Source organism: Tachypleus tridentatus, chromosome 6 (genome assembly GCF_004210375.1).
Source record: "Tachypleus tridentatus isolate NWPU-2018 chromosome 6, ASM421037v1, whole genome shotgun sequence".
NCBI lineage: Eukaryota > Metazoa > Arthropoda > Merostomata > Xiphosura > Limulidae > Tachypleus > Tachypleus tridentatus.
In genome coordinates this window covers 128,250,190-128,275,159 of record NC_134830.1, presented here as the reverse complement: position 1 = coordinate 128,275,159, position 24,970 = coordinate 128,250,190, and the positions used below count along the sequence as shown (strand labels likewise).

General features: G+C 28.8%; 1 protein-coding gene across 1 annotated transcript in view; it reads left to right on the top strand.

The window, feature by feature from the left end:
• Window positions 1-22,699, top strand: part of LOC143253631 (signal recognition particle subunit SRP72-like) — a 93,075-nt gene extending 70,376 nt beyond the window's left edge. The window contains 7 exon segments of the mRNA XM_076507788.1: window positions 220-315; window positions 13,765-13,868; window positions 14,068-14,145; window positions 14,438-14,619; window positions 20,580-20,699; window positions 21,757-21,796; window positions 22,241-22,699. Of these exon segments, the coding sequence (XP_076363903.1) occupies window positions 220-315; window positions 13,765-13,868; window positions 14,068-14,145; window positions 14,438-14,619; window positions 20,580-20,699; window positions 21,757-21,796; window positions 22,241-22,385 (765 nt within the window). The 3' untranslated portion in view covers window positions 22,386-22,699.
• Window positions 22,700-24,970: the final 2,271 nt, after the last annotated feature.

The following is a 24,970-nucleotide window of genomic DNA, read 5'->3' as shown; positions in this document are numbered from 1 at the left end:
ATTTTACTCAGCAAATTTTCTAAACAATTTAATATATATATATATATATATAAGAACCTGAAATGTCTTAATGAATTTTTCTGTATAAAATTTCTTCTAAACTATCTTATTCTTCTAGCTTCTGTTGTACTTATTTTAGTTTTTCAAAAGGGTGTAAATTAATTTTAAAATGAATTATTGCTTTGAGACAGATTGAAGTTTTATTTTTTTTCATTTTAGGTTTCAGCTTTGGTGACACTGTACTTGAATCTGGAAGACAAAGACTCAGCTTCAAAAGTTTTGCATGATGCTATTAATTGGTGTAAGGAAAATCAGGTACCATTTGTTTTCTATTTAGTTAGTGTTAATTAATAAGAAAAGTTATTTACAAGTGGATTGCAGAAGGCATATACATAAAAGTCATTGGAACTTTGCCCAATACTTTTTTGTCAGAATATTTCTGATTGTCATTTGGTAAGTAAATGCAGGGTTTTCATTAATTGTACCAAAGTTTAATATTTATTTATTCTTAAATTTGATAGTAAGAATGTGATGAACTTGGGTTTTTCAACTAAAATACAGTTATATGAAATGTCTTTGGAGCCTCATAATGTCATTATTTGCCTTACAATGACTTAGATAAGCTGAAGTCTTTATGTCCAGTTGTTTTTAACAACTGCATCTAGCTATATTTAAAACTGACATGCAGACAAAATTATGTTGTAATATCAGTACTGAAACAGAAGAAAAGATGTGAAAAACACAAAGTGAGTCATTATATTTCAAGGGATGATGGTTTCATAGCCAACATAAATGTACAATTTGAGATGGATAAATAAAATTTAAATTAATTGTTAAATGCATCATTTATGATTGTTAATAGTAGCAACTTGAAATATTAAATGCTGAAGTGAGAATAATTGCTATTTTATTTTTTGATGTTTAACTGATAACTATTTCATTATTATTATTATTAACTTTTGTGTCCAAGACACTTTTTCTGTGCATATTGCATTATTTTAAAGTGTTACTTTCAAAATTTACTGAACTTTAATATGAGAGTATGTCTGTGAAATTGGTATGAAAATATAGTTTATAATTCAAGTTTGTATAATCTCAAACTCTTAACCACTTTGGTTTAAAAAAATTAATATTTAAAAAGATTCTTAGTTTTCATTTCCCTGTGTCACATGACGCATCTGAGCTCTAGTTTCTTCCTTTCGAGATTTTTTTAACATCAAAAGTAGACTGCTACAGTTTACAACCAATTCTAAAAACAGAATATTCATGATTACAAGCAAGAATCTTAAAATTTGAACATTGTGCATTGTTATTTACTAAGTATCAATAAATTTGTAAATCCTACCAAAGAAGCACCTTCTCTCTATCTCTTTGACTTTTGAGGTTGTTTTACTGATCAACTTTACATGTATGATAAACAACTATTTTAATAAACAACAGAAAAAGCTGGTTTCCTTGTACATAAGTTTCAGTAATTGTTGTTGAGACTTTCTATCATTAACTGATAGATTGATCTGTAGTGATCATATGTTTTATTGTGAATGTTAGTGATTTTTACCCCTATTTTTAACTAACTTTGAACACAAAGTAAAGTATAGTAGTATTGGGATGTTTTTTTGTGTGAAAGCAAAATGACTTCTTTTTTGTACACCTAAGTTTGTGAGACTCAACAGTGTTTACTGAATAACATCTGCAGTTATTACTTGAGTGCAAATGATCTTGACTAGGATTATATAATTGGTATTACAACTTCTTAAGTTTTATGTGTAATTTTTAATTGTTGTTGTCTATTTTTAAGAAAAGTATCTAAAATGTAAAATTATAAACTTCTGAACTTAGCCTAACAAAACTTCACTGAAGTAAAATATCTGAAATTTCCCATGCTTTAACATTATGTGTAACATGACACATCATAATCTCTTAATGTTTTTGTTAACACTAGGAAATAGCTATTGGATTTTAACTGTGATTTACTGATTTTGAGGCAAATATTACAACTTCAGTGGGTACAATGTACAGAAATAAATCCACAAAATTTAAAAGCAACAGATGTGAGAAGGTTAACAGTTGAAGCTGTTAAGATAAGTAGTTTATAACTTTCTGATCAATACAGCAGTTAGTGCAAAAGAAAAAGTAACTTTTTTATTTTATTTCATATTTTTTAAACTTTTCTTTTCATTGTATGTTAATTCTACAATTAACTCTCTATAACCTCCAGTATCATTTTTAAATTCCTTTATGTGCATATTAGAATATTGAGTTATAATCAAAATTAATTAAACCACTTTACTAACAATGTATTTAAATGAAACTATTATCAATAAGTACATTATTATTCAAAGTCTTGTTTTTAAGTTTTTATTCATTTATTTCCGAAGAATCTATGAAAATAATAATTAAGAACTTCATGCTTGCTCTTGCTTAAACTGTAAGTTGATATAGCAACTGTTTTTGTTATGATTTTGTTATATAAAAAATGACTATTGTTAAAAAATTTTCTTGCTGGAAATAAGCTATATGTATACAGTTTGTTTACCAGTGACTTAATACAAGTTCCTAAAACTGGCCTTAATCATTATTGACATTCCTCAGTTCAAGCTATGCCATGTTCACTTGCAAAGTAGAAGTTTGGATTGCTTAATAACTAGTTTAAGCTAAGTAGCATGGTTATAACCAATAGAAATAACAGATTTTGCCCTTCAAAGTTGCTTATCTTAATATGAAACATATGCTATATATCCAGTTTTATCAGTGTTGAAATGATGCTAAGTTCATTGTTGAGAGCAGTATTTGTAAAAGTTGGAAATTTTCTTTTGCCTTGTATGTAATGGTTTGATAGACAGATTGCATTTAGGTTTTACATTTTAGTTAATCATGTATTATTTGTGTTTTAACCCATTCACTGCAGTTAGAGACATATTTCCCACTGCTCTTACTCCCCTCACACTGTGACTGGGACAAATGTTTCCCATTCTTAATACCATTTAAGCTTTCCTCTGCTGGGTCCAGGTTCATCATCTTGACTAGTCTAGATGGAGAACTAGCATTTTCTTGTCTCATTACCTTTTCATCATCATACATTTGAAAACAACTTGATTCAATTTTGCTATTTTCTAAACTATCTGTGTCAAGTGCATCAAGAATAGTTACATAGTAATTAGGGTTATTACTTACTGCCCTAATGAAATGGGCACAGTCAGCGTGCAGTTGTTGTGCATCTCATTTAGACATCTTATTGGTAGTGAAGGTCAACATTTAGGGAAACTGTATATCAAGATTAGAAGGGATATCAATAAGTACTTTCCAACTTGATTTATTCCCAAGCATCAAAAGTGGCAATTTTGAAAGAGAATGGGAAATATTAGTCACAGTGTGAGGAGGTGGCATCTTGTTTGTTACTGAAAGGCTGATAGGAAAACATTGAAGAAAATTATACATCATGATTAAGGAGAAGTTAATAAGTCTTTTCCAACTTATTTTAATACCACATGTCAAGCTTGTTAGTTTTGAATGACATTCTAAAACATTTGTCCCAGTTGCAATGTGAGAGGGTGGGAGCACCAGGAAGTATACTTCCCAGCTGTAGTAAAAAGGTTTATACTTGAAAGATTTAATTATTTTTTTATTTATTTTCCTTTTTTAATCACTAAAACAACTTTGAGAAACTTAAAAGTGCAAGAAATATTATAGTGGAGGTGCTAAATCTAACAGCTGAAGTTAACATTGCTTGCAAGCACTTGTTGATGTGTGTGTCAATGCATTTCTGTTTCTTAATTTTAAACATTTCATTGTATTGTATATTGATGATAATTGGTAGAGTTAGTGATATAGAAAACGAAAGGCAAGTACAATATATACATTTACCTTAAAAACATTTTATCTTATTTTGGAGGTTCTAAAGATTATGCAGCGAAATATAGAAACTGTAAGGTAAAAATGAGTATTTTTATACTTAAAAAGTATTTTGCAGGTAAAGTATTCAGAATCTGAGCATATGTAACTACATTAGATAACAAATTTTAGTTTTAAAAAGTAGAAAAAATTAAAATTAAATATTTTATTTTTAGGAAATTATATACTTTTTTAAGTATATACTAAACTATATATTTTTAAATCCCAAACAATTTCACCAGCTAGTTTTAGTTTTGTAACAAAATACAACGAGAATGATGTTACATAATCACTGATAGAGTAGCTAGGAGTCATAGGGATAAGGCAGAGAAAACAAGACATTGTCATTTAGGAGGTTCTAGAGATTATGAAATTAAAATATAACCACATGATGAACATTTATATTTCACTTTTCACACAGACTGCTTCAATAAAGGTTTTTGAAATTCACAGACATTTATTTAGTAAAAAATACGTTTTTTCAACTGTGGGCACGATGATGGGTAAAGCAAAATACGTAGCCGAACAAGCTAATACATGAATATTTGCTATAAAGTTTTTATCAGTTTGTAACTACCAGTTTGCCTGCCAGTTTTTATTCCTTAAATCCCACATTCAGTCCTTTTTGGTCACTGTTTTCTTCACTCCTAATATGTTTTTAATCAGACAAACTGCACTTAATAAGAAAGTGACACTTGATAATAAACAACATTAGGTTTAGGATCGCAACCATATTATTTGGAACAGACATGTACTTTACAGAACCAGTCAGATTCTGTAAAATATATGGTACAGGTTTTCCTCTGTAAAATAGTCTTAATATCTTCCTTTCTAGTAATGCCATAAAATTTAGATTAACAGTATCTTGTCATCACTCCCATGCAATTAATACTGCCATATCAAGTTTTATTATTTATGTTAATTGGTTAAGCTAATATCATGTTAAACTAATATCACGTTTTATTAGGATAATTTTAAAAAATTAGTAATTTTATGCTGTAAACTTGGCAGTGAATAATCAATAACAACTATCTACCATATGATTTATTTTTGAAAAGTTGAGCTAGAAACTGTTAATATAGTTTGCTTGGCCTAACCAATACTTATGTATCAGCATATTCTAAATTGGCCATCTTTAATGTGAAAAAAAGTGTTATCTTCAACATGCTTTCTGTCACCTCTTCTTGATATACCAAGTCTATTTAAATAATGCTAGTGTGTGCACCATGTAATTCAGACAATGTATCTTCAACATACTTTATATCTCTTTCTGTAAATGTACTAAGTCTATCTCTAAGTGAAGTTATGACAAAGACCATCAGTTTTTAGATGTTTTTAAAATATTTTCATTCAAATGAAGCTATAGAAAGTGTTCTCTAATTTGTACAATGTTATCTTCAATATATCAAATCTGTCTCTCAAAACAAGATTGCTCCTTAACATTTCTTCTGCTCCATTTTGACATACAAAATGTATCTAAAAAATTCTATTGCAAACATCATCTGTTTCAACAACTGTGGTCCCCAAGTTCTTTTTTTAACTCTCTTTGCACATTGTCTGTTTCGTAACGAAACTACTACAATTTGCCTATTCTGGATAGTGTGATCCTCATTATGCATTCTCTTGCTCTTTACTTTTAGTAAGTCTGTCTCTAATTGTTGCTGCTTCAAGTATTATATTTTCTGGATAGTGTGATCCTCAACAAACTTTTTGTCACTTCTGTTGCCATACAAGTATATTTCTAAAAAAACATGCCACTCTAAGCATTATCTGTTGTAATATAGTATGAACCTTCACATATTTTGTATCACTTTATTTTGGCATACCGGGTTTATCGCTTAATAAAACTGTTGCAATTATCACTAGTTTTGGACAGTGATCCTCAACCTGTTTTCTGTCTTGCTGTACTGGCATACCAAGTTTTTCTGTAGGTGAAGCTATAGGAAACATTATATATTTTTGACAATGTGTTCCTCAAATGTTCTTTGTCATTATCTGTTAGTATTCTAAATGTCTAAATTGAGCTTTTGAAAGTCTTTTTTTCTTTTTTTTGGCATTGTGATCCTCAATGTGCCATCTGGCACATACTTTTGGCATACAATGTTTATCTCCATTTAAAAGTTCTGCAGTTATCAACTGTACTAGAAAATGTTGGTTCTTGCAGTATCCTTCATACTGAAAGAAAGAAAGAAATTATAACAATAAAAGCAGTACTGATTTTCAAAAAACTGTTTTAATATGCTCAAAAATTGGCATCTATATGGTTAAAGGATGGCCTCTTAAATTTTAATCATACTTTAGCTTAAAAGTTATTTATACAGTATTTTTTTTCTGTGTTCTTTAATGTAATTTGTCCAAGAAATAAAATAAATTATGTAGAATGCTTTGGAAGAAACAAGAAAAGTTATCTAAAAATAAAGATATGAAAACTTTTCCTGTAAAAAGCAGCTTCCTTGTTTCTCATACAGAAGTTACAAGAACATAACATTCTTTGTTTTCCATGATGATAAAGTAATCCTGTTCTTTCTAAAAAAAATCTCTATCACCACTAGATGATGTATCAATAGACCTCTAAATATGTAGAATAAATGATTTGTTATTCAGATCAAAGCAAGAGTGGTCAATTATCTGCCAGACAAAAATTACACAGTTGCTGCTGCTTCCTTTGGCGTGATAGTCTATTAAGCTCTGAAATTTTTGTCCTAGATTTAGTAATTGTTTGCAAATGTAGGCTTACATTATATACTATGTTACTTATTTGGTATTCATTGTTTGTAATCTAATATAAAATTCTCCAAATTCTTCAGTAATTCCATTTTGGTATGTATTTGTATAAATGTAAGATATGGAATTTCCTCCAATAGTTTGGAGTCCCACGTTTTAGTATTTATTCTAAAAAGATAGAATTTTTTACATCAGTGATTAAATTGGTAAGTCTAATACATTTGTAAATTGTTTGAAGTTGAAGCTATTTACTCTGGAGTAATAAAACTAAGGATGTTTGTCTTGAATTATCAAAAGTGATAAACACACATGCTTAGAATGGTAAAAAAAGAAAACTGACATCTCTTGGATGTCTTGCTTGCCTGTTTGCTACTGTGTTATTGAATGGTGAAACATCTTTTTTTGTAGAAACATCTGGAACAATTTTTTCTCTCTTCTGTATATAGTCCTTGAAAACTGTAATTATTCAAATACAAAATTATTCCTACAGAATAAAGTAATATACAGTTCTGTTGGTTCTTGAATGTGTTTATTCCCTATACTTTCCATAATTAAAAGTTGGTAAAAATTGACAGCAAACCAAATACTAATTGAAATTTTGATAATTTAAAAAAATAAGAATATTTATTTCAAAATACTATTCAGTCCTAATAACTAACAACCACAGATCAATGTCTTAGTATTTATCATAAAGAAATCACTAACATTTGCTATAAAAAGTTTGACAATTGATTGACTAATGGTTGAAAGTAGGTCTTAAAAGTCTATTAGTGATAACAGTTTTTTCAAGTGGTTATTACGCTGTATAAGTGCTGAACATGTTGCCTGTGGTGCCATGGCTTGCATCTGCAATGACATACACCACTGTATCAGTGCATATAAATTACTATTATAAATTGTGATTAACCCTTTATATTATAAAATCCAATACAAGGAACTTTTAAAATATGAAAATTCTTAAGTTTTTAGAGGAATTCTTTAAAATCTTTGGTCACATTTTGGGAAGAAGGTTTCAAAATACAAAACTCTTTTTCAAAAAAAAAAAAGGGGGTTATACTAAATTGAATATACTCTCCAGTTGAGATAGCTTTATGACAAGAGGTAAATAAAAGAGAGAGAGAGCTGACAGATTTCGAATATTTCTGTAAAGAAAAGAAGAAAATGTTATTTTTGTTATTGTACAACAAGTTTAAAATGTGTGATAACTATTTAAATGATTACAAAATGTGAACACAAGTTGTTTGTGTAAAAATAATCTGTCCATGCTATATTAAAGTTCTTTATTGTTTAAAAGTTTTAGTTAATGTTAAATAAACAATTTTTAAGTTAGGTGTAAGCCATGACCCCAAAGCAACACCATTAATTGCTTTTTTTATTACACATACAAAGTAAGAGTCTTTAATGGCACATACATGTTGAAAACATTAGCAATTTTACTTACCATACTGTTTTTTCTTACAGACAAACTCCTTCAGCATGTCTACATATCATGTGAAGTAAAAAAAAGTACAAACATCATAAATAGAGTTAAATAATATATCACTTACTATAATTATTTTTGATAAACTCAAAATAGACTGACTGAAAAAATTGTATTCTTCACCTCTTAGAGGTTTACTATTCTTTTTTCTAACCAGATCATGAATAAATGAAGTAATCTCCCAAACTCACTGTAAATTCTAGTGTAACTTACTAGCATAAATTGAAGGGCATGTATTCTCTTTCCGCACTTTAATGTGTTAAGTATTGGCAAAATTCTTATATCTGAGCCAAGATTAAAGTAAACTTGTTGAATGACAACAGAAATTTTTCTTATTCCATCAGGTATGTTTATATATACCCTGTTCATAATGTAAAACAACTGAAAAGTGTTTTGTTTTTATTGCATGGAGAGCAGTAATGAACTCTGTTTTTCAAGCAATACTACATGGAAATTCCAGTACAATAATTTGTATTAAACACTCTCAAGAAACATCCAAAAATAAGATACAAGTTTTATGAAAAAGGAAAACAATTGTTAACTTTTAACTTAAACGTATGAATTTTTGGAAGTATGTTAAAATAAGTAATATCAGAAAACACATTTTATAAAATGCAGAACACTGATTTGGTACAATTGAAACTGAAACATAAAATAGACTTTTGAACTAAAACTTTATCTTTTTTGTTGTTGTGTTGAATCAAATTGTTTGAGCTTGGCATTGTGCAGTGAAACCAACTTGATAATTCATAGTATAGTTGACCTTTAGAACAATAATTTCTGATATGATAAAACACTTCAAAACAACCAAATATCTTGTTCCAACTGGAAACTCTAAGTTCTGATGCACATTCAAGAAAGAGAATTACTTCTGCTGGTTTCTAAAAATGAAATCTGAAAAAAATATATTGATATTATTTTTATAGTGATTTTATGAATAACTGAGTGTACAAAAATCCAAAATATCAGGAAATATTATTAATAAATTAACATTGTCCAAGCTGTTATTGTTTTTGTGTTTTTTGAGAATGTACTGTGAAATGATACAATCTATCACAATATTAAAATTATTTTGAAGTTGTCTGTTATAACTTGAAACAAATATATCTATAGTGTTTTTGTTTTGTTTTTTTTTTCATTTCCAGTGAAACAGAGGACACCATTTAGCTCATCTAGGTTATCTAATTTTCTAATATGAACCTTTAAATATATCCAAATGACTTACAAAGGAAATCAGATGGTAATTTAAAGAATTTCATTACTAATTTAGAAAATTCAAACAGTATGTTAGAATGAAAGATACAGAGGTCTAAAGAAGTATGAGAGAACTTAAATAGGATGTTAAGAGGCATATGACAATATTTTATCACCAACAAGAAATATTTTACTATGGAGTAACAGAATGTTAGAATTGAATATGGGACTTTTAAAAAATGATGATGGTTGGATTTTTATTAATGATTATGATATGTTTGAGCATATAAATGTTCTTTTATGCATCAGTTTTTACCAGAGATGATATGGAATGGATTTGGGAAGTAGATCACCTTTGCTGAAAGATCATCTGATATTCTTCAGTGATGTTAGAATTAACATAGCTGGTAAGATTTATGATTAGAAAATTGAAGGAAGATAAGACAAGTGGACCAGATAATGTTTGTATCTTCAGGGTTTTATCAGCTGCAATATTAAGAGAGTTTAAAAGGAAACTGACTGCTTATTTTATATTGCATGATTTAATGTTTGAAAAGGTTTTGTAGTTTGCAGTAGTTTGTTACTTCTACACACATTTCTTGCATGGTTGCATAATATTGTACTCTCTGTTGATAGTGCATAGTGTGAATTTTAGTGCTGCACATACAGAAATGTAAATTAAAGAAACCATCCATAGAAGAGTCTTTTGGCTTTGATGATAAATTTTGATTGTTTAAACTATTCTTTCATGCTTAGGAAACATACAACCAAGAAGCAGTTTTTAATGAAGTACTCTTATGATACCCATAGCATTTTAGTAGATTTTTTTTCCCTCCAGAAATAAGTTAACCAGTCTGGCAAGATTGACAAGGAACTCATTGAATTTGGACTTTTATTAAAATGTAGGTTTGAAGAACTAAAGCTTAATATACTAGAGAAAAATGGTGTAGTATATCCAGACCTTCTACTGAATGCTGAATTTATTTCGAGGAAGAAATCCACCAAATATGGTTACAGTGTCTGAAAGAATTATCTTATCCTAGGAAGTAGAAGGAATTAAAAGAGTAACAAAGAAAACACTGTTGAAAAAATGTTTTGGTATTTTTCAGGGTATATTCCATTAACTCGGATCTTTTCATTGATGGAACTCACATTGTGTAATTCACCATTAGCTATAATGCTGTTTGCAGATAATGTTTATATGATTATTCAGCATATAACCATTTTGATATATATAATGGTATTTTTGAAGGAATGCAATATATATTTCTTACAGAAAGAAGATCAGTTTTTACAAGCCTAAATCTTTTTTTACATTCAAGGCAGATCCTCCTGATTTTTCTGATGGAACTCAATGACTATTGATATGTATTTGTGGATGTAATTGTCACTAAAGTATTTATGGGAAATTTTTCATTAACAGTTTCATGTTAGCTAATAAAACACAAGAATTAAAGTGATAAGCAATTAAGTTTGTCTTATATATTCTACACTTTATGTATGCCATCCAGTTTATTACTTTATTTTCTATGATGACTTATTATTTTTTAATGTGCAATTTATAAGGACGTCTGTTCTGAATATAAGAGCAAAATATATCTTTAAAATGTTTTCACTACAGATGGTTTTGCTAAAAAGCTGAATTATTTTACATATTTTCCTGAAATATTGTTCATTATGAAAACTAATCAATAAATATTTTCTTCAGTTAGTTTTAGATTTCATCATATTTTGGTGAAGTTATTATTATTGCTTGTAAAAAGTGTTGTTATTGTAATTATGTTAAGTTGTTTCATTTACTGTTGTTTGAATGCTGGTGATTCTCCAAAATATCTACAAAGTTTGCTTTCAAGTTTACACATCAACTTCATATTTCTTTTAGATTTTTCATATGTGCACAACTATATTTTCAATTCTGCCCAGTGATTTTACAGTAGCTATGTTGGAATGATAATGGAAAGTTGTATTTAATTAGTTATGACTTTAACCATTTCATTAGGTTTCAGCAGCTGATTTTATATTCAAAGATGGTTTTAGTAAGAAAAGCTATTTTGTAGAATTAAAGCCTTTCATAAAATATTCTTGTGAATGGGATGCTGTGAAGTTATTTTTATAGCTTTCTTGTCTATTCTTATGGTACTCTTATAAATTTCTAACTGTGTGAAATAAAAGAACATCTACTGACAGCCCCATTTTTTTTTGCTGACAAATATGTGATCAAATTTTGTATTGTTCTTCATAAAATAAGGTTTTCTTATATGGTGCAGTTTTTACTTCATTATAGAGAGAAACCAGATTTTATAAAACTTTTGCTCTTTAAGTTTCAAGAGATTAACTAATGGTAGAAAAATTTAGATGCTCAATACTTCCATTTTCAGAGTGCTAATAAACATTGAAAGGATGTCATTTAACTTATCAGTTTTACCAAACATAAGTCTTGGACCTTGTTATATATTGTGAATGAAAAGTTCTGTGAAAAATCACCTTGGATGATGATTTTGTAAGCAGTCTAACTATCTCTCAGATAATAGGACCGAGTTCATTAGTTTCACAATTTTGGTGGCAAAAAATTGTAACAGACAGTAACAGACAGAAGTTTGATTTATTTATAAAACCTCATCTTGGAGAGATTAGTAATTTCTGCACATCATTCCTTTCTCAAACTCCAGATCTCATTTAGTTTTGTGATTTAAAGTTTTGCATGAAATTAAGCATTTTAGCATAAGAGAAGAGATAATAAATCATTTGTAGGTTTTGGTGATAATACATGCTCATGCAAGTTGTATCTATAAGATTTGCAATAATGCTCCAGAGACATCTTGATGCAAGGGTTCCATCTGTATAATTAGCAGACAGTTCTCTCAGGTTGAGTTACTTATGCATATGAGCATTCTTTCCTGTTCAGCATTTTAAATGCTTTTGAAATCTTTTTATTACAGATGTCAGATGACTGTATTCATCATTTTCTTAAAATCACAGATCAGTTTCTTTTATTTGGTAGTCCTGTTTTTTACACTATTTATCTAAACATTCTGAAGTAGTTTAAGGTTATTAAATTTCTATTGTTTGAAAAATACGAATAAAGTGAGAATTGAAATTTGTAGCTTCTCTGCATAGGCAAGTTTATTAATGAGATTTTTCATCCTGCTGTTTCATCACTTTAAAGTCTGATTTTTCTGCTCTACATCATGAGTTTTCATTTGGAATTTGTTGTTTTCAGCTTGTGTCTTTGCAGCCTTTTGTGATTTAGTCAGTGGTCTGAAAATGAAAGAAACTAATGTTATTAATTTCATCCCATAAAGTAAGATGGAATTCAATGATAAATGAACTCATATTTTTGTATTACTTCACATACTGTTTTCTTACAAGACTTCCCTCTAGTGATGAAAGAAATGTATTTACACTAGTAATGGGCCTGAACTAATCGCTTCCAAAATGTATTTCATTGCAAGTGTTAAGAGTGTTGTGAGAGCTTCACTAAATTAAGAGTAATTAAGAACATAAAAAGAAAAAGTATATGAATAAAATAGTGAATGTGGTAGCAGGGGTTTCATGCAAGTCAACATAACTAGATTAGAGTGTTGCCATTTAAAAAGTTTGGAAACTTGGGCTTAAACATACTCGGTTCTAAAATCTGAGACTGGATATTAGATATTTAAGATCTTACATTTTCATGTGTCTTGTGAATATTCTTTTATTGAAAAGAGAGGGAAGGCTGTCTTTCCTTGAAAGGTGCTTATTTTTGCCTTGTATATATCTGATTCAAATAAAACATTTGTTCCACTTATCTATAGGTTGTATTATCATAGTATTTTTTTAAAAGGAAGGGATTAGTTAATTTTTTGTTACACCATGTTAAGACATTTCTCTTTTCATGAACATATTTTGAATTTTGTGAGGGGATTTACCTCAAGGTAAAAAGTGAGAAATATTGTAAAGGGGATATAATTTGCATATTTGTTTTGAAAATCATTTTGTAAATTTATTTTTAAAGATATTGAATGAAATGAGTTATAATACATGTCTATAGAGTAAATAGTTTTTCAGCAAAATGTCAATTTAAAATTACTGGGTCAGCTGTCAGTTGAATATTAACCTCTGTATATGACTTTTGATCTCTTGAACAGATGAGTTTTTTTTTTTTTCTCTCTCTTTTCTGGAGCAATTCTATACATTTCTCTGATTGAAGTGATAAGATTTTTAAATTTAACATTTTTTAGTGGAATTTGTTAAAAATGACCCTGGTCAAGGTGTAAGAAGATCCTATACGGCAAGAGTTATCTTTAATTTTTCTTTGGTAATTTTAAAATACAAATAATCTTCACATACTAGGTAGGATAAATATAGAAAAGAAAAAAAAAGGAAAAAAAATATTTTACACATTTAATATGCATTATACACATAACAAAACCATTCTGTAATTTCATTATTCAATGTTTTATTTATATGTTAATGTTATTTCTTTATTTTTCTAGTCTAAAACTTCCAACTTGGGTGTCTTATTACAAGAAGGTTCCAAGTTTTATTTACGAAATAATGAAATGCAAAAGGCTGCTGAGCTGTTAGAAGATTTAAGACAGTAAGTATAAGTGTATGGTTTCTAAATAAAGTCTTATTCACAAAATGACTTAAGTTATTTTAAATTAATACTTCATAGGTGTTAATAGTATCTTTCCCACAATTATTCATTTGGTTTTGAAAATATGATTTGTAATAGATTTTTGACAAGCTTTGTGAAATAACATTTGATTTTGTTCTTAAAAAACATTGACTTTTAGGTCCAACCCCAGGGATCCAAGAACTCTAGCTCAGCTGATTTCAGCCTATTCACAATTCAATCCCAGTAAAGCTAGAGAGTATCCTTTGTCAAATATTTATTAAAACAAAGAAAAAAATTTATAATTACCTTTGATAATCAATTTGGTAACAATAACTAAACTCTAAACATTTCTTAAATTATGTATCAGACCACTTAAAATATAGCTTTTATGCAGGTTTCCGAAATAAATTTAATAATCTTGTCTTTTTGACAGTTTAGAGGCCTAGATAAACAATGTGAAACATTTACAGAACAGGATAATTGTAATTACAGAAAAATATAACTGTTAGTGTAGTTAGTGCAGTTGTAAACTTTGACCAAATAATTAGGATAAGTAGAGACTTACCTCCTGTTGGTGATATGAATGAAGCTATTGATGTGAACTTCCTGGAGACAGCTAGTTGGAGTATGGGTGCTAAGTATGTCAAGAAAGGAGGAAAGACAGAGCTATCTCCATCAGCTCAGGATAATGACACAATTATCAAGAAACGTCACAAGAAAAAGAAAAAAGGTAATTTCTTTGGTGATTCTCGTGTCCCAAAACATCTTTTCAGAACATATTTAATGAAAGAAAGAATACTTTTGAAAAACTAACAATGCTTGAAAAAAATGAAATTTTGTGAAACAAACTACACTTTTTTCATTTCGTGCAACATAAAATATATTCAAACTAGTGAAACATCAAGGTGTGATATATGTACATAACTAAAGGCTCTAGTTAGTACATGTTTAATAATGTACTAGTACCTTGTAAATCATAAGCACAAAAGCAAATCTGTAAACATTTTATATTTTCTGACTTTTTTAAGATACTAGACTTGTTTGAAAAGTTTTCTCTAATTGTGAAGTGCATAGGTAATTTGAGAACCAAAATAACTAAATATTTGAGAATTTGGTTTCAGAAGGACTAAAATGTGATAGACTACCACAAGAATGAATACACAAGTGTGGTTGTTCAGGAATAAATAAAAGTTTATTTACTACAAATAAGTAAAAATAAATTGAACTAAAACATCTCAAAATTCAGTAAATGTAACTAAATAAAAAATGACAATATCTATGTGGGGTTAAACAGAAGAAACTTAATACAGAACTAAATGTAACATGAACTTAAAAATTAATGTGCAACTATAATAAAAAATACATACACACAATCAACTTAAAACACTTCAAAAACAGTTCTAAGTTTTTCAGTTTTCCATGGTTGAGTCCACACAAACAGTGATTGCTATATAGCGTACCAAAGCCGAATTATTCCTGGAATTAGGTTGCCTCCTGCTGTGATAATTATGCAGGTAACAACGTCACAAAATAACATTGGCTACCAATATACAAAAATTCCATTTGGTGGTTAAGATGACTCTTGATTAGTGTTAACAATAAGAGAAATAAAAAGCTCTACAGTTTCATGAATATGATATTGAAGAAAAAAACTTAAGAATAGTATTATAGACTTTGTGTTGGAACTATAGCATCCATTGTTGATCATACTTTGAAAGAACATGCTTTCACAATTTTCATTTTAACTAACTTTTGTGACAGAACTTTAGAACATACATTTCATAGAACTATCCAGAGACTCTTCACTGAGAGTGCCAGTTTCCTAGACTATATTTTAAAAAAACAAAAACTCCATTGGAGCTGCACTTGTTAATGGTCACTTGCTGCAAATCTTATTCTTTCTCATGGACTTGCTTATGAGTTATGGGTCAGCCATTGCCAATTTAAAATTGCAGTTCTTAACTTCTTTGCATTACTAGGAAATATTCTCAGCCTCATTGCAGTGGCTTCATGGGTTTTAAAAGTTGCTTTCATAATAATACACACAAGTTCACTATAAAGATGACATTGTTGCTTCAGATTGGCTTGGGAATGGTATTGGATCTTGATGCTGTCTTTTGTGCTTTGTTATGTGGGTGTTTCTACTTTCATGAAAACACTGAAGACTGTACATGTGTTGCATTGTTCTGTGGGGGTAATTTGCTGTGAACCGAATATACAGGTGTTAATATGTCACCACAGCACATATCTGCTGTGAAATGCCAGTGTATTAGCATATAGAAATTGTTCTTATAAAGTGTAGTTAATGGAATGCACAGAAGAAATTTTTTATTAGTGAATTAGAAGGCTTAGTTATAAATCATTAAACAACTAAATTAAAAAACAAAAATATGCTTACCAGTAGTGTAAAAACATCAATGAAATTGAACACAGCATTTGACTGAGTCCCAATTAATAAAAATAAGCAGTATAAAAGAATGGCATGCAGTAAACTAAAACTGAACACATAGATAATGAACCTTCACAGAAGTAGCATACAAAATAATGTTAAAAGTAATACAGTTTTGCAAAATGTAACTATGATATAGGGATGGTAATGCCAAAAACTACAGAGAAAAGGTTGGGATGAATACATAAGAACCATATATAAATCCCTATATCAGTGGTAAGTAATGAGTTAACCTTAAGAGCTTATGATTATTAGCCACTATAAGAATGTATAGTGCTGTCCAGTTTAAATGCTTTTATTCAAACCAGAATTCATGCAACAGAGAAGAATTTGGCACTTAATTGTAGATAAGAGGTATTACTGGAAAGATTTTGCTACTTATGCAATAATTTTTGTATGTTTTTTGTATATTCTTCTATACTTTGCTTCTGTACTTTGTGGTATTTCTGTCCCTGCATCATGCTTAATTTATGCAAATGTATGTTTTATCACTTGTTTTCCTCTTTTTTAAAACAAATTCATTTAATATATTGATAAATGAATACTTGTTTTATTTTTATAAATTCAGTGGTGTCTGTATTGTTAATATCATATCAGTTTTGTCAGTTTCTTCATTGCACTTGTAGAATGACCTCAGATATTTATATTATGCCATATTCTTGGTGACAATAGATAATTAATCTTCACTGATTATGAACTTGACATTTTGGGACTTAATGTTGAGGAACCTGGAAGAAAGAAAGAACACATGAAAAATGTATAGCGTGTTATTTTAAGCAGTATCATCTTTGCATTGTTACTTTTTTGTGACCTTTTTTTTCCTGCTGAATGAGAGTTAGTGTATTCTATGAATGTGTTTAATAACAGTTAATGCAATATATCATGAGTTTTTACTCCTTTGCTGCTTCATATATAATATAAGGGTTGGCTCTCTATAGGAACTGATTGTGTAGTATACAAAGCATTGAGGATTCTACATGTTACAATTCATCTAATGTTGAAGTGTTATTGGTTGGTAATTCCTGTTTCACTCTGTACTTAAACTTTTTAAAGAAACACATGATTTCTGTAAGAAAGCTTACTTCAAGAGGGTAATGAAGTCATATTAAAATTATTTCAAAAACTTCACATATTTTTTGCAAGTATAGGAAAAGAAAAAAGAAATATTAATATTTTATTTTTTAAACTAGTTTCTGCTTTTGCAACTCTTTTAATGATATTGGGGGTCTCACAAACTGTGGAAAAGTTGATAATGGAAATTGGGTGCTCAGTTAAGACTATAACTCAACTGGAGCAGTACTTTGTAAGCACTATAGAGTAATACTGAGTGGGACAGCCTTTTTTTTTTTACTCAGTCCATCCCTCATTACTATGCTTAGTGGTAACAAACTACATTAAATCTAATACTTTTAAGTAAAACATGATTGAGAAGCAAAATTAAAAAGTAATTTAATGTTGGAAAACAATAATATACACTAAAATCTTATCAACCTTTAAATGAAACATATGTTAAATATAACAAACACACTAGGGTTATATATACATTTAACAATCACACACACTGCTGCATGGATCTCAACAAAGAATGGGAAATATTCAGTTTCTTTACAGTTTACATTAGGTAGTTGGAACTCTACACTTCAGTGATAAACTAAAAAAAAATTAATAAACCAGTATTATTAACCTGTTTTCACAAACACCCAGTCACAAAGCTATAACAGTAATAACAAACACTATTGCACAAGACCATAATAAAATAATTTATGTACGAATTGAAATGTTATTTCAACTTCTTCAGCTTTCCATTACTATATGCTTCCAATATCACATATGAAACTTTATTTAAGTACATAGACCAAGTATAGAAAACTATCTAGAATGATGGCACTATTTTCCTGAGAAACATCTAACAAGTACTAACTACATCTTTACATAAACCAGTATACTATATAAAGTAAATTAATGACTGTTTTAATATTTTCATTTACAATAAAGAACAAACAGTTTCAATGTCACTTAAACAAAGAGACATTACTGTAGAAAACAAAAAAATATACAGTTAACTTTCTACATGTGATCATCATACAATCATCCTACAGTTTCAGTGCAAAGGTTTACTTTGTGAAAACAATGGTAATTGGCTTTCCAATTGCACAATATACCAAAAGTTAAGCACACTAAAAGATCTAATTCATATAGTCTACATGATTTGCACAAGTGATAACATTAATGAAGAAATTACCTGCTAAACCAAATATTTTACAGACCCTAACAAGTTTTATATTAGAAAGGTTTACCAAATGAGAAGTCTCTTCCATAAGAGAATAAGTTATAATCCTGAATAACTTAACAAACCAGAAAATAATAATGTACAAAAACAATGTATATAAACATTGACACAATACCCTTCATTGAAAGCTTAAGCACTGTTGTTAAAGAAATATAGAAAATTACAATAAACAATTAATACCAAAATCAAATAATAATAAAAAATGATGATGAACTTCCACAACCAGGAATTAAATGCAAAACAATTTATCAACTGTTTTGATGTGTGCATAGGTGAACATGCAAAAGAACATAAGCCCTTTTCATATGTAAATTACCAAAGATAATCCAATAAAACACATTTTCAGAACGTGATGTCTGTACTAAAAGATGAACCTAATATAAACAACAGAAAAATAGCAAAAGTTTTGTTAATACAACATAATCCTAAAATTAATAAACATTCAGGCTCATCTCTTCACCTTTTTTGAATTTTTTAAGTTAACCCATGAGACTAATTACCTTCTTACACTTTTGTATAAATACTACATTGCTTATTATGTTTATTAATATGATGTAGTATAAAATTTTTCACTTTGAATATTACACACATTCTCATATGCCCTGTCTGTCTCATTATTAATTATATGTATCATATTATAATTATATTCCAATTTAATTTTTTCTGTGTTCGTACTTTAAAATAACAGCACTACTAGTCAAAACATTGTACTTAATCTAATGTGTACATATAGAATTTTTACAACTACCCATCTTTTGTTGAATATTAGTGTTTGGTGGGAAAAACTTGTCCTTGTGGAGGTATCGGGAACTTGTATTTTGAAAGATGAATGAATTTATGATGGTATGAAAAACAGAAGCAAGACATTTAGCATAAGTTGAAATAAAAGATAGGTAATAAAGGTATTTGTTCAACGTAATTGTAGCTATTGAGTTGTAATATAGAAGAAATGGAATAATATAAATAAAAAAGGTAAATGAATTAACTGTATTTAAATAAAAAAGTCAATTTTGCCAGTGAAGGCAAAAGTTGGATCTGAAGGCCAACTGTTTTTTAATTCAATTTTGAAATTATAATACATTCATGAAATATAAATCAAGAAACTCTAAATTATGATTATTCTTACTGCAGAATAATTCTCTCTGTTTTTTTAGTACATTCCTAATGAATAGCTTTCTAATGTTCTCATTTCTTACTCTGATTGGCTACATTAGAAACAGAACTAATCAGAGATTGTTTGGTGTTTTGTTTGTGAAGTTGTCTTTTCTACAGCTTCCTGGTACCTGAAAACAGTCATAAGGTATTCTGTGAAGTGTTGCTTTTAATGGGAACATTTTAGGGATGTACACACTATCCCTGAACTCCTCCTAACATTGCCACTGCTGATCTTATATGTGACTTGGGATTATTTGGGTTGTAAGTCATTCATCTCAGCCCATGGATAGGCAATAATGTTCTGCAGGCATAATGAATTGCATACAATAAGAGAAATTTCTCTTTTTTCCATTAGTATGTAAAAGTAGCTTACCACATATTCCATAGTTATTTATTTTAATGGAGTTCTTTTATCATGTTATATTGTTAAACTGAAAACATATGAATTAATCAGAATATTATTAAAGAACTCTACACTAAGACTATGCTGTATTATTGTAGGTTTTTATTAATCAGATTGTAATCAGTTTTGGTATTATGCCATATGCAGTTTGCAATCATTAATGCTGCACAGCCTTTACATGTAAAGCAGCATGTTTTTATATTTGAACATGTAATATTAAGTTTTGTCATTCTTTACCACTCAATCTCTTTCTCTTGTTTATTAATCTTTTTATGAATGTAACTTATCATTGAATACATTGGCCTACACACTTATTTTAAATTGAAAATATTGTTTTGATGTTACACTTTGTTTAAATCTGCAAAAAAACATTTCAACTTCTCTAACATTTAGGAAAGCTACCAAAAAATTATGATTCCAATGTTGACCCTGACCCAGAAAGGTGGCTACCTCGAAGGGAAAGATCTACCTACAAAAAAAGGAAAGACAGGAGAGGTGCAGGTGGTGGCATTGGTATGGAAATTTTCATTTAAAAACTCCTATGATAAAATTATCTTTCTGTAGTAATAGCAGCTGTAGTTTATCCTATAGAAATATTTAAAAAAAGTAATTTTGTATCGAAAACTATACTTTTCAAAAAATTAACACTAGCTATTATATCATTGTACAGGAAAGAATAGTTTAAAATGGTAAATAAAATTTTGTCATAAATATATGTGAAAAGTATTACTACCCTTCCTAGTTCTTCATTGAGAGCTTGGAAAGAAAGAACTATGTTAGTAAGAGTAGATAAGATATATTTATTTATGAAATCTAACTTTTTAGAAAGCTTAAGCAATAGTATAGTATATAATAAATGTATGGCTTTTCATGTTCATGTGGATTGGTTTAATTTATGCTGTAGAATGTGAGCAAATAAGCATTAACATTGTAAAAGATTTTGTAAAAGATTGTTCAATAGTTAAATGTTTTTTTCTTCAGTCCTCAAAATTTAACAAAAGAAAAACTGTTGTGGTATAGAAATATTGGATGTTTTTGCTGGAAAAAGTTAAAAGTAACATTGCTTAAGGTTTAATTGAATGTTTTTCTTCAGAATTTTAGATTTTTATGAATTAATTAAAACAAACATTTTTAAAGTGCCATACAATTTGTTATTATTCATGTACATTGTTTTCTTAAGTAAGGTAAAAGTGGGGTATATATAAATGTAATAGTATGATGAAACGTCACAGAAGTAGTATAAGATATTTCCAGTAAGAGTACATTATTGCATCTTCATCTGACACCCAAATATCTTCAACTTCTTTCTGGTGTCAGTCTTTATAAGGTATGTATGATGAAAAATGAAGTGGTTCAAACTATTAATAATCTCCTGTTGTTTTATTACATTTTTTTTCATAAGATGAAAAAATACTAAAATCATGAATGAAGAAATATACTTAATCAGTTTAATTAAATATATTCTTCTGGATTATAAAAAATATCAACATTTTATGAATGTAGAATTGATATCATAATGTTTGTAAAAAAAAAATACTAGTCGGATAATATTTTTTTTCTTTTTTTGTAGGAAAAGGAACTCAAGGGGCAGTTGGAGGGGCAGGAGAGATGTAAGTTGGTATAAAAGCAAGAATTGCAAGTATCTTAAAGCATATAACATAATTTTATTCAAACCTGTTTTTAAAGGTCATTTATAGGCAAGGGGCTTAATAATGTCAAGGAATGATTGTACAGTTATTATTTTTTAACTTCCAACAGTTACTTTGCAGCAAAACCTAAAGACATTTTATTCAACTTCTGAAATTGTTAATTTCTGAAAGTAATTATTTGTGGTGAAGACATTCAGTTTGTAATCCAACAAGAAAGCATATGAGGTTTATCATTTATCTTAATTCCAGATGTATGAGCTTGTAAAATTTAAATGATTGGGAACTGTTTTGAATGCAGTGTTACTCTTAAAGTGAAACCAAATTGGGATCTTAATTTTATTATACAGTACTAACTGAATTAATGATTTTTGTATTTTAACAGTTTTTTTTCTTTTCAATATAAAGTGATGTTTCAAAACTGAATGCATCTCCTCGCCCTGGTAATGTCACAACCTCACCAGCAGGGGGAGCTATGACTAGCCCACAGGGTCCCAGACAACAGCGTCCTCAACCTGCTCAGAAGAAGAAAAAGAAAGGGGGCCGTAGATAAAATTTATGTTAAGAAGTTGATTCTTAAATTTTGGAAGTTGGGGAATTGGCAGATTTATGTTCTGATTATTTGTACTACTTCAGTTGAGAAGTAAAGAAATTAAGTCATTCAGAAAGAAAAATGCATGATTTACATGTCATTTAATTTTTTTTTCCATAATAAAGGAAATCCTGACTGTTTATTTTAGTTTCATTAACTAATTAATGTTAATACTGAAAAGATATTTCAAAGAACACACAAAGTATATAACATTGTATCTTCGAACTCAGATTCTGGAATTCAAAATTTGTTGGGATTACTAATAAATTCTACTGTAAATAACTTGTCTGTGTATTTAATTTTATTTACAAAGTTTGTTTCATTACAAAATATTAGTGATATTAATAAGTTAACATTTACAAGGATAAAATCGACAACACCCTAGTTAATTTTTCAAAACCTTTCTCAAATATTTTTCATTTCATAGTAAGTGTATTATAACAAATATCCTCACAAATTAGCATATTAGTCTTTTATTATTATTTTACAATTTGCTTGGCACTTTCAGACTTCTAAAAATAACAAAATACAAGTGCTTGAAATCCTGGAAAACTGCTTTAACAAAATCTAGTCCTGGAAATACCCTGAATAATTAATATTTTATTGGGTCATGGATTTTTGTTATAGTTCACACTTTTAAACCAAAGTTGCTATAGATATATTAGATATGACCTAACACAATGTGGCCCACTGTGGATTGGCTCACTGCCTTGTTGGCCTGGCATGCCCAGGTTGACAGGTCATGCCACTCGACACTTAATCTGAAGGTCACGAGTTTGAATCTTTTTCTTACTATATATGCTCACCCTTTCAGCCATGGGGGCATTATAATGTAATGGTCAGTCCCACTATTCATTGGTAAAAGAATTACCCCAAGAGTTGGTGGTGATGACTAGCTGCTTTCCCTCTTGTCTTACACTGTTAAATTAGAAACAGACAGCCTCGTGTAGCTTGCTCATAATTCAAAAAACAAACAAACAATCACTGTTAGTAAAATAAGTATTCCTGTGTCTCCAGAGCCAAAGGGTGATATTACTATCTAACTGATTTATTTATATATTCCATTCTTGAGTTTTATTATCAAAATGCATTAAATTCTCTCAAAAATGTCAGGTAAATGACCAGTGGTCAGGTTAATGCATAATATACACAGGAAATTTTATTAAAATACAAAAGAAAAATAGTAGCATGAATTTCTAAAATGCAGATGCAACCTACCAGTTCAACATTAATTTCTTTTTAAATTATCTTTTGCAACATGAAAAATATTCCAAATGTACTCTTAATGAAGAAAGAAAACAAAAGAACAGAGATGTATGTTCTAAAGTGATGGGAGTGAAAACCATTGTTGAATATACTCATCCTTTCAGATGCAGGGTTGTTATAATGTGATAGTCAATCCCATTTGTAGTTGGTTGGCTGGTCAAAATTAGATATTTAGCCTTAAGAACTTTGTAAGGTAAAGTTGTGATTATCAAATGTGTTATTTTTATAAAATAAACTGATATAATTCAAATTTTCTATACTATTTGGGCAACTTGTAAAATATCCAGTATTATGGGTTCTTATTATTGTTAAGTGTAGGTATTTATTTGCCTAATAAATAAAATAAATCATAATAATTTGATTGATTTGGTTTAGTGTAAAAAAATAAAAAAAAACTTACAGGCTGAAGTATCATGTTAAAATATAAGTTTTATTAAAATTAATTAATGAAACCTTATATTTATCATATTGCGTTTTTATTAATACCCCCATATTCAAATAACATAAAAAATAAGATCCTTGGTTGTTGAATATTTTTGAGTTACTGTTCAATTGTAGATATACCATTTTATAAGTAAATAAATTTTTCTTTTCTAGATGTTAAATGTGTAGCTTTAGAGATATTGGGAAACTTGTTAAGTTATCTATTTCAAAGTCTTTTCTGTAATTTTAAAAGTTCTTTCAGTGTAATATTAAGTCTGATGAAAAGTATCTACATTAAACGTTGTTAGATCTAATATACGTTTGTATTTCAATATTGTTTTATAATGATTTTATTCCATTGGCTTAAGGGATATCCAGTGTGCACTGGAAATGTGCTTGGTATTTGGGTGTTAGACAGTAGCAGATGTATGTTCCAACAGTTCCTTAATGATTTAGTTTTTTAAGATTTCAAAATTCTCTACATCATAATTTACCCATAAGTCATTAAAATATAATTTTTTTTTTACTCACCTACTGAAAGATTACTGGACAGTGATGAAGCAATACTTCTAAAAATGTGAATTGTTCAGCTGCATCACTTAATTTTTTTATATGCTGTAACCCAGATATTTATTTTCCAGTTTAATGACTTTAAAAGCCAAATACAGATGAATTAAGAGAAATGTGGAGAAAAAAAACATCAAAAACTTTAGGCCTATTGATTTCTGATCCTTGTGGATCATAGCATAACATTAGTTTTTGGTCATGAAAAGTGTGCAAGAGCTTTTAGTTTTCCATCAAATAATAGTGTAAGGACCTGATATTATTTTATAATAGATATTCCACTGACACATTAA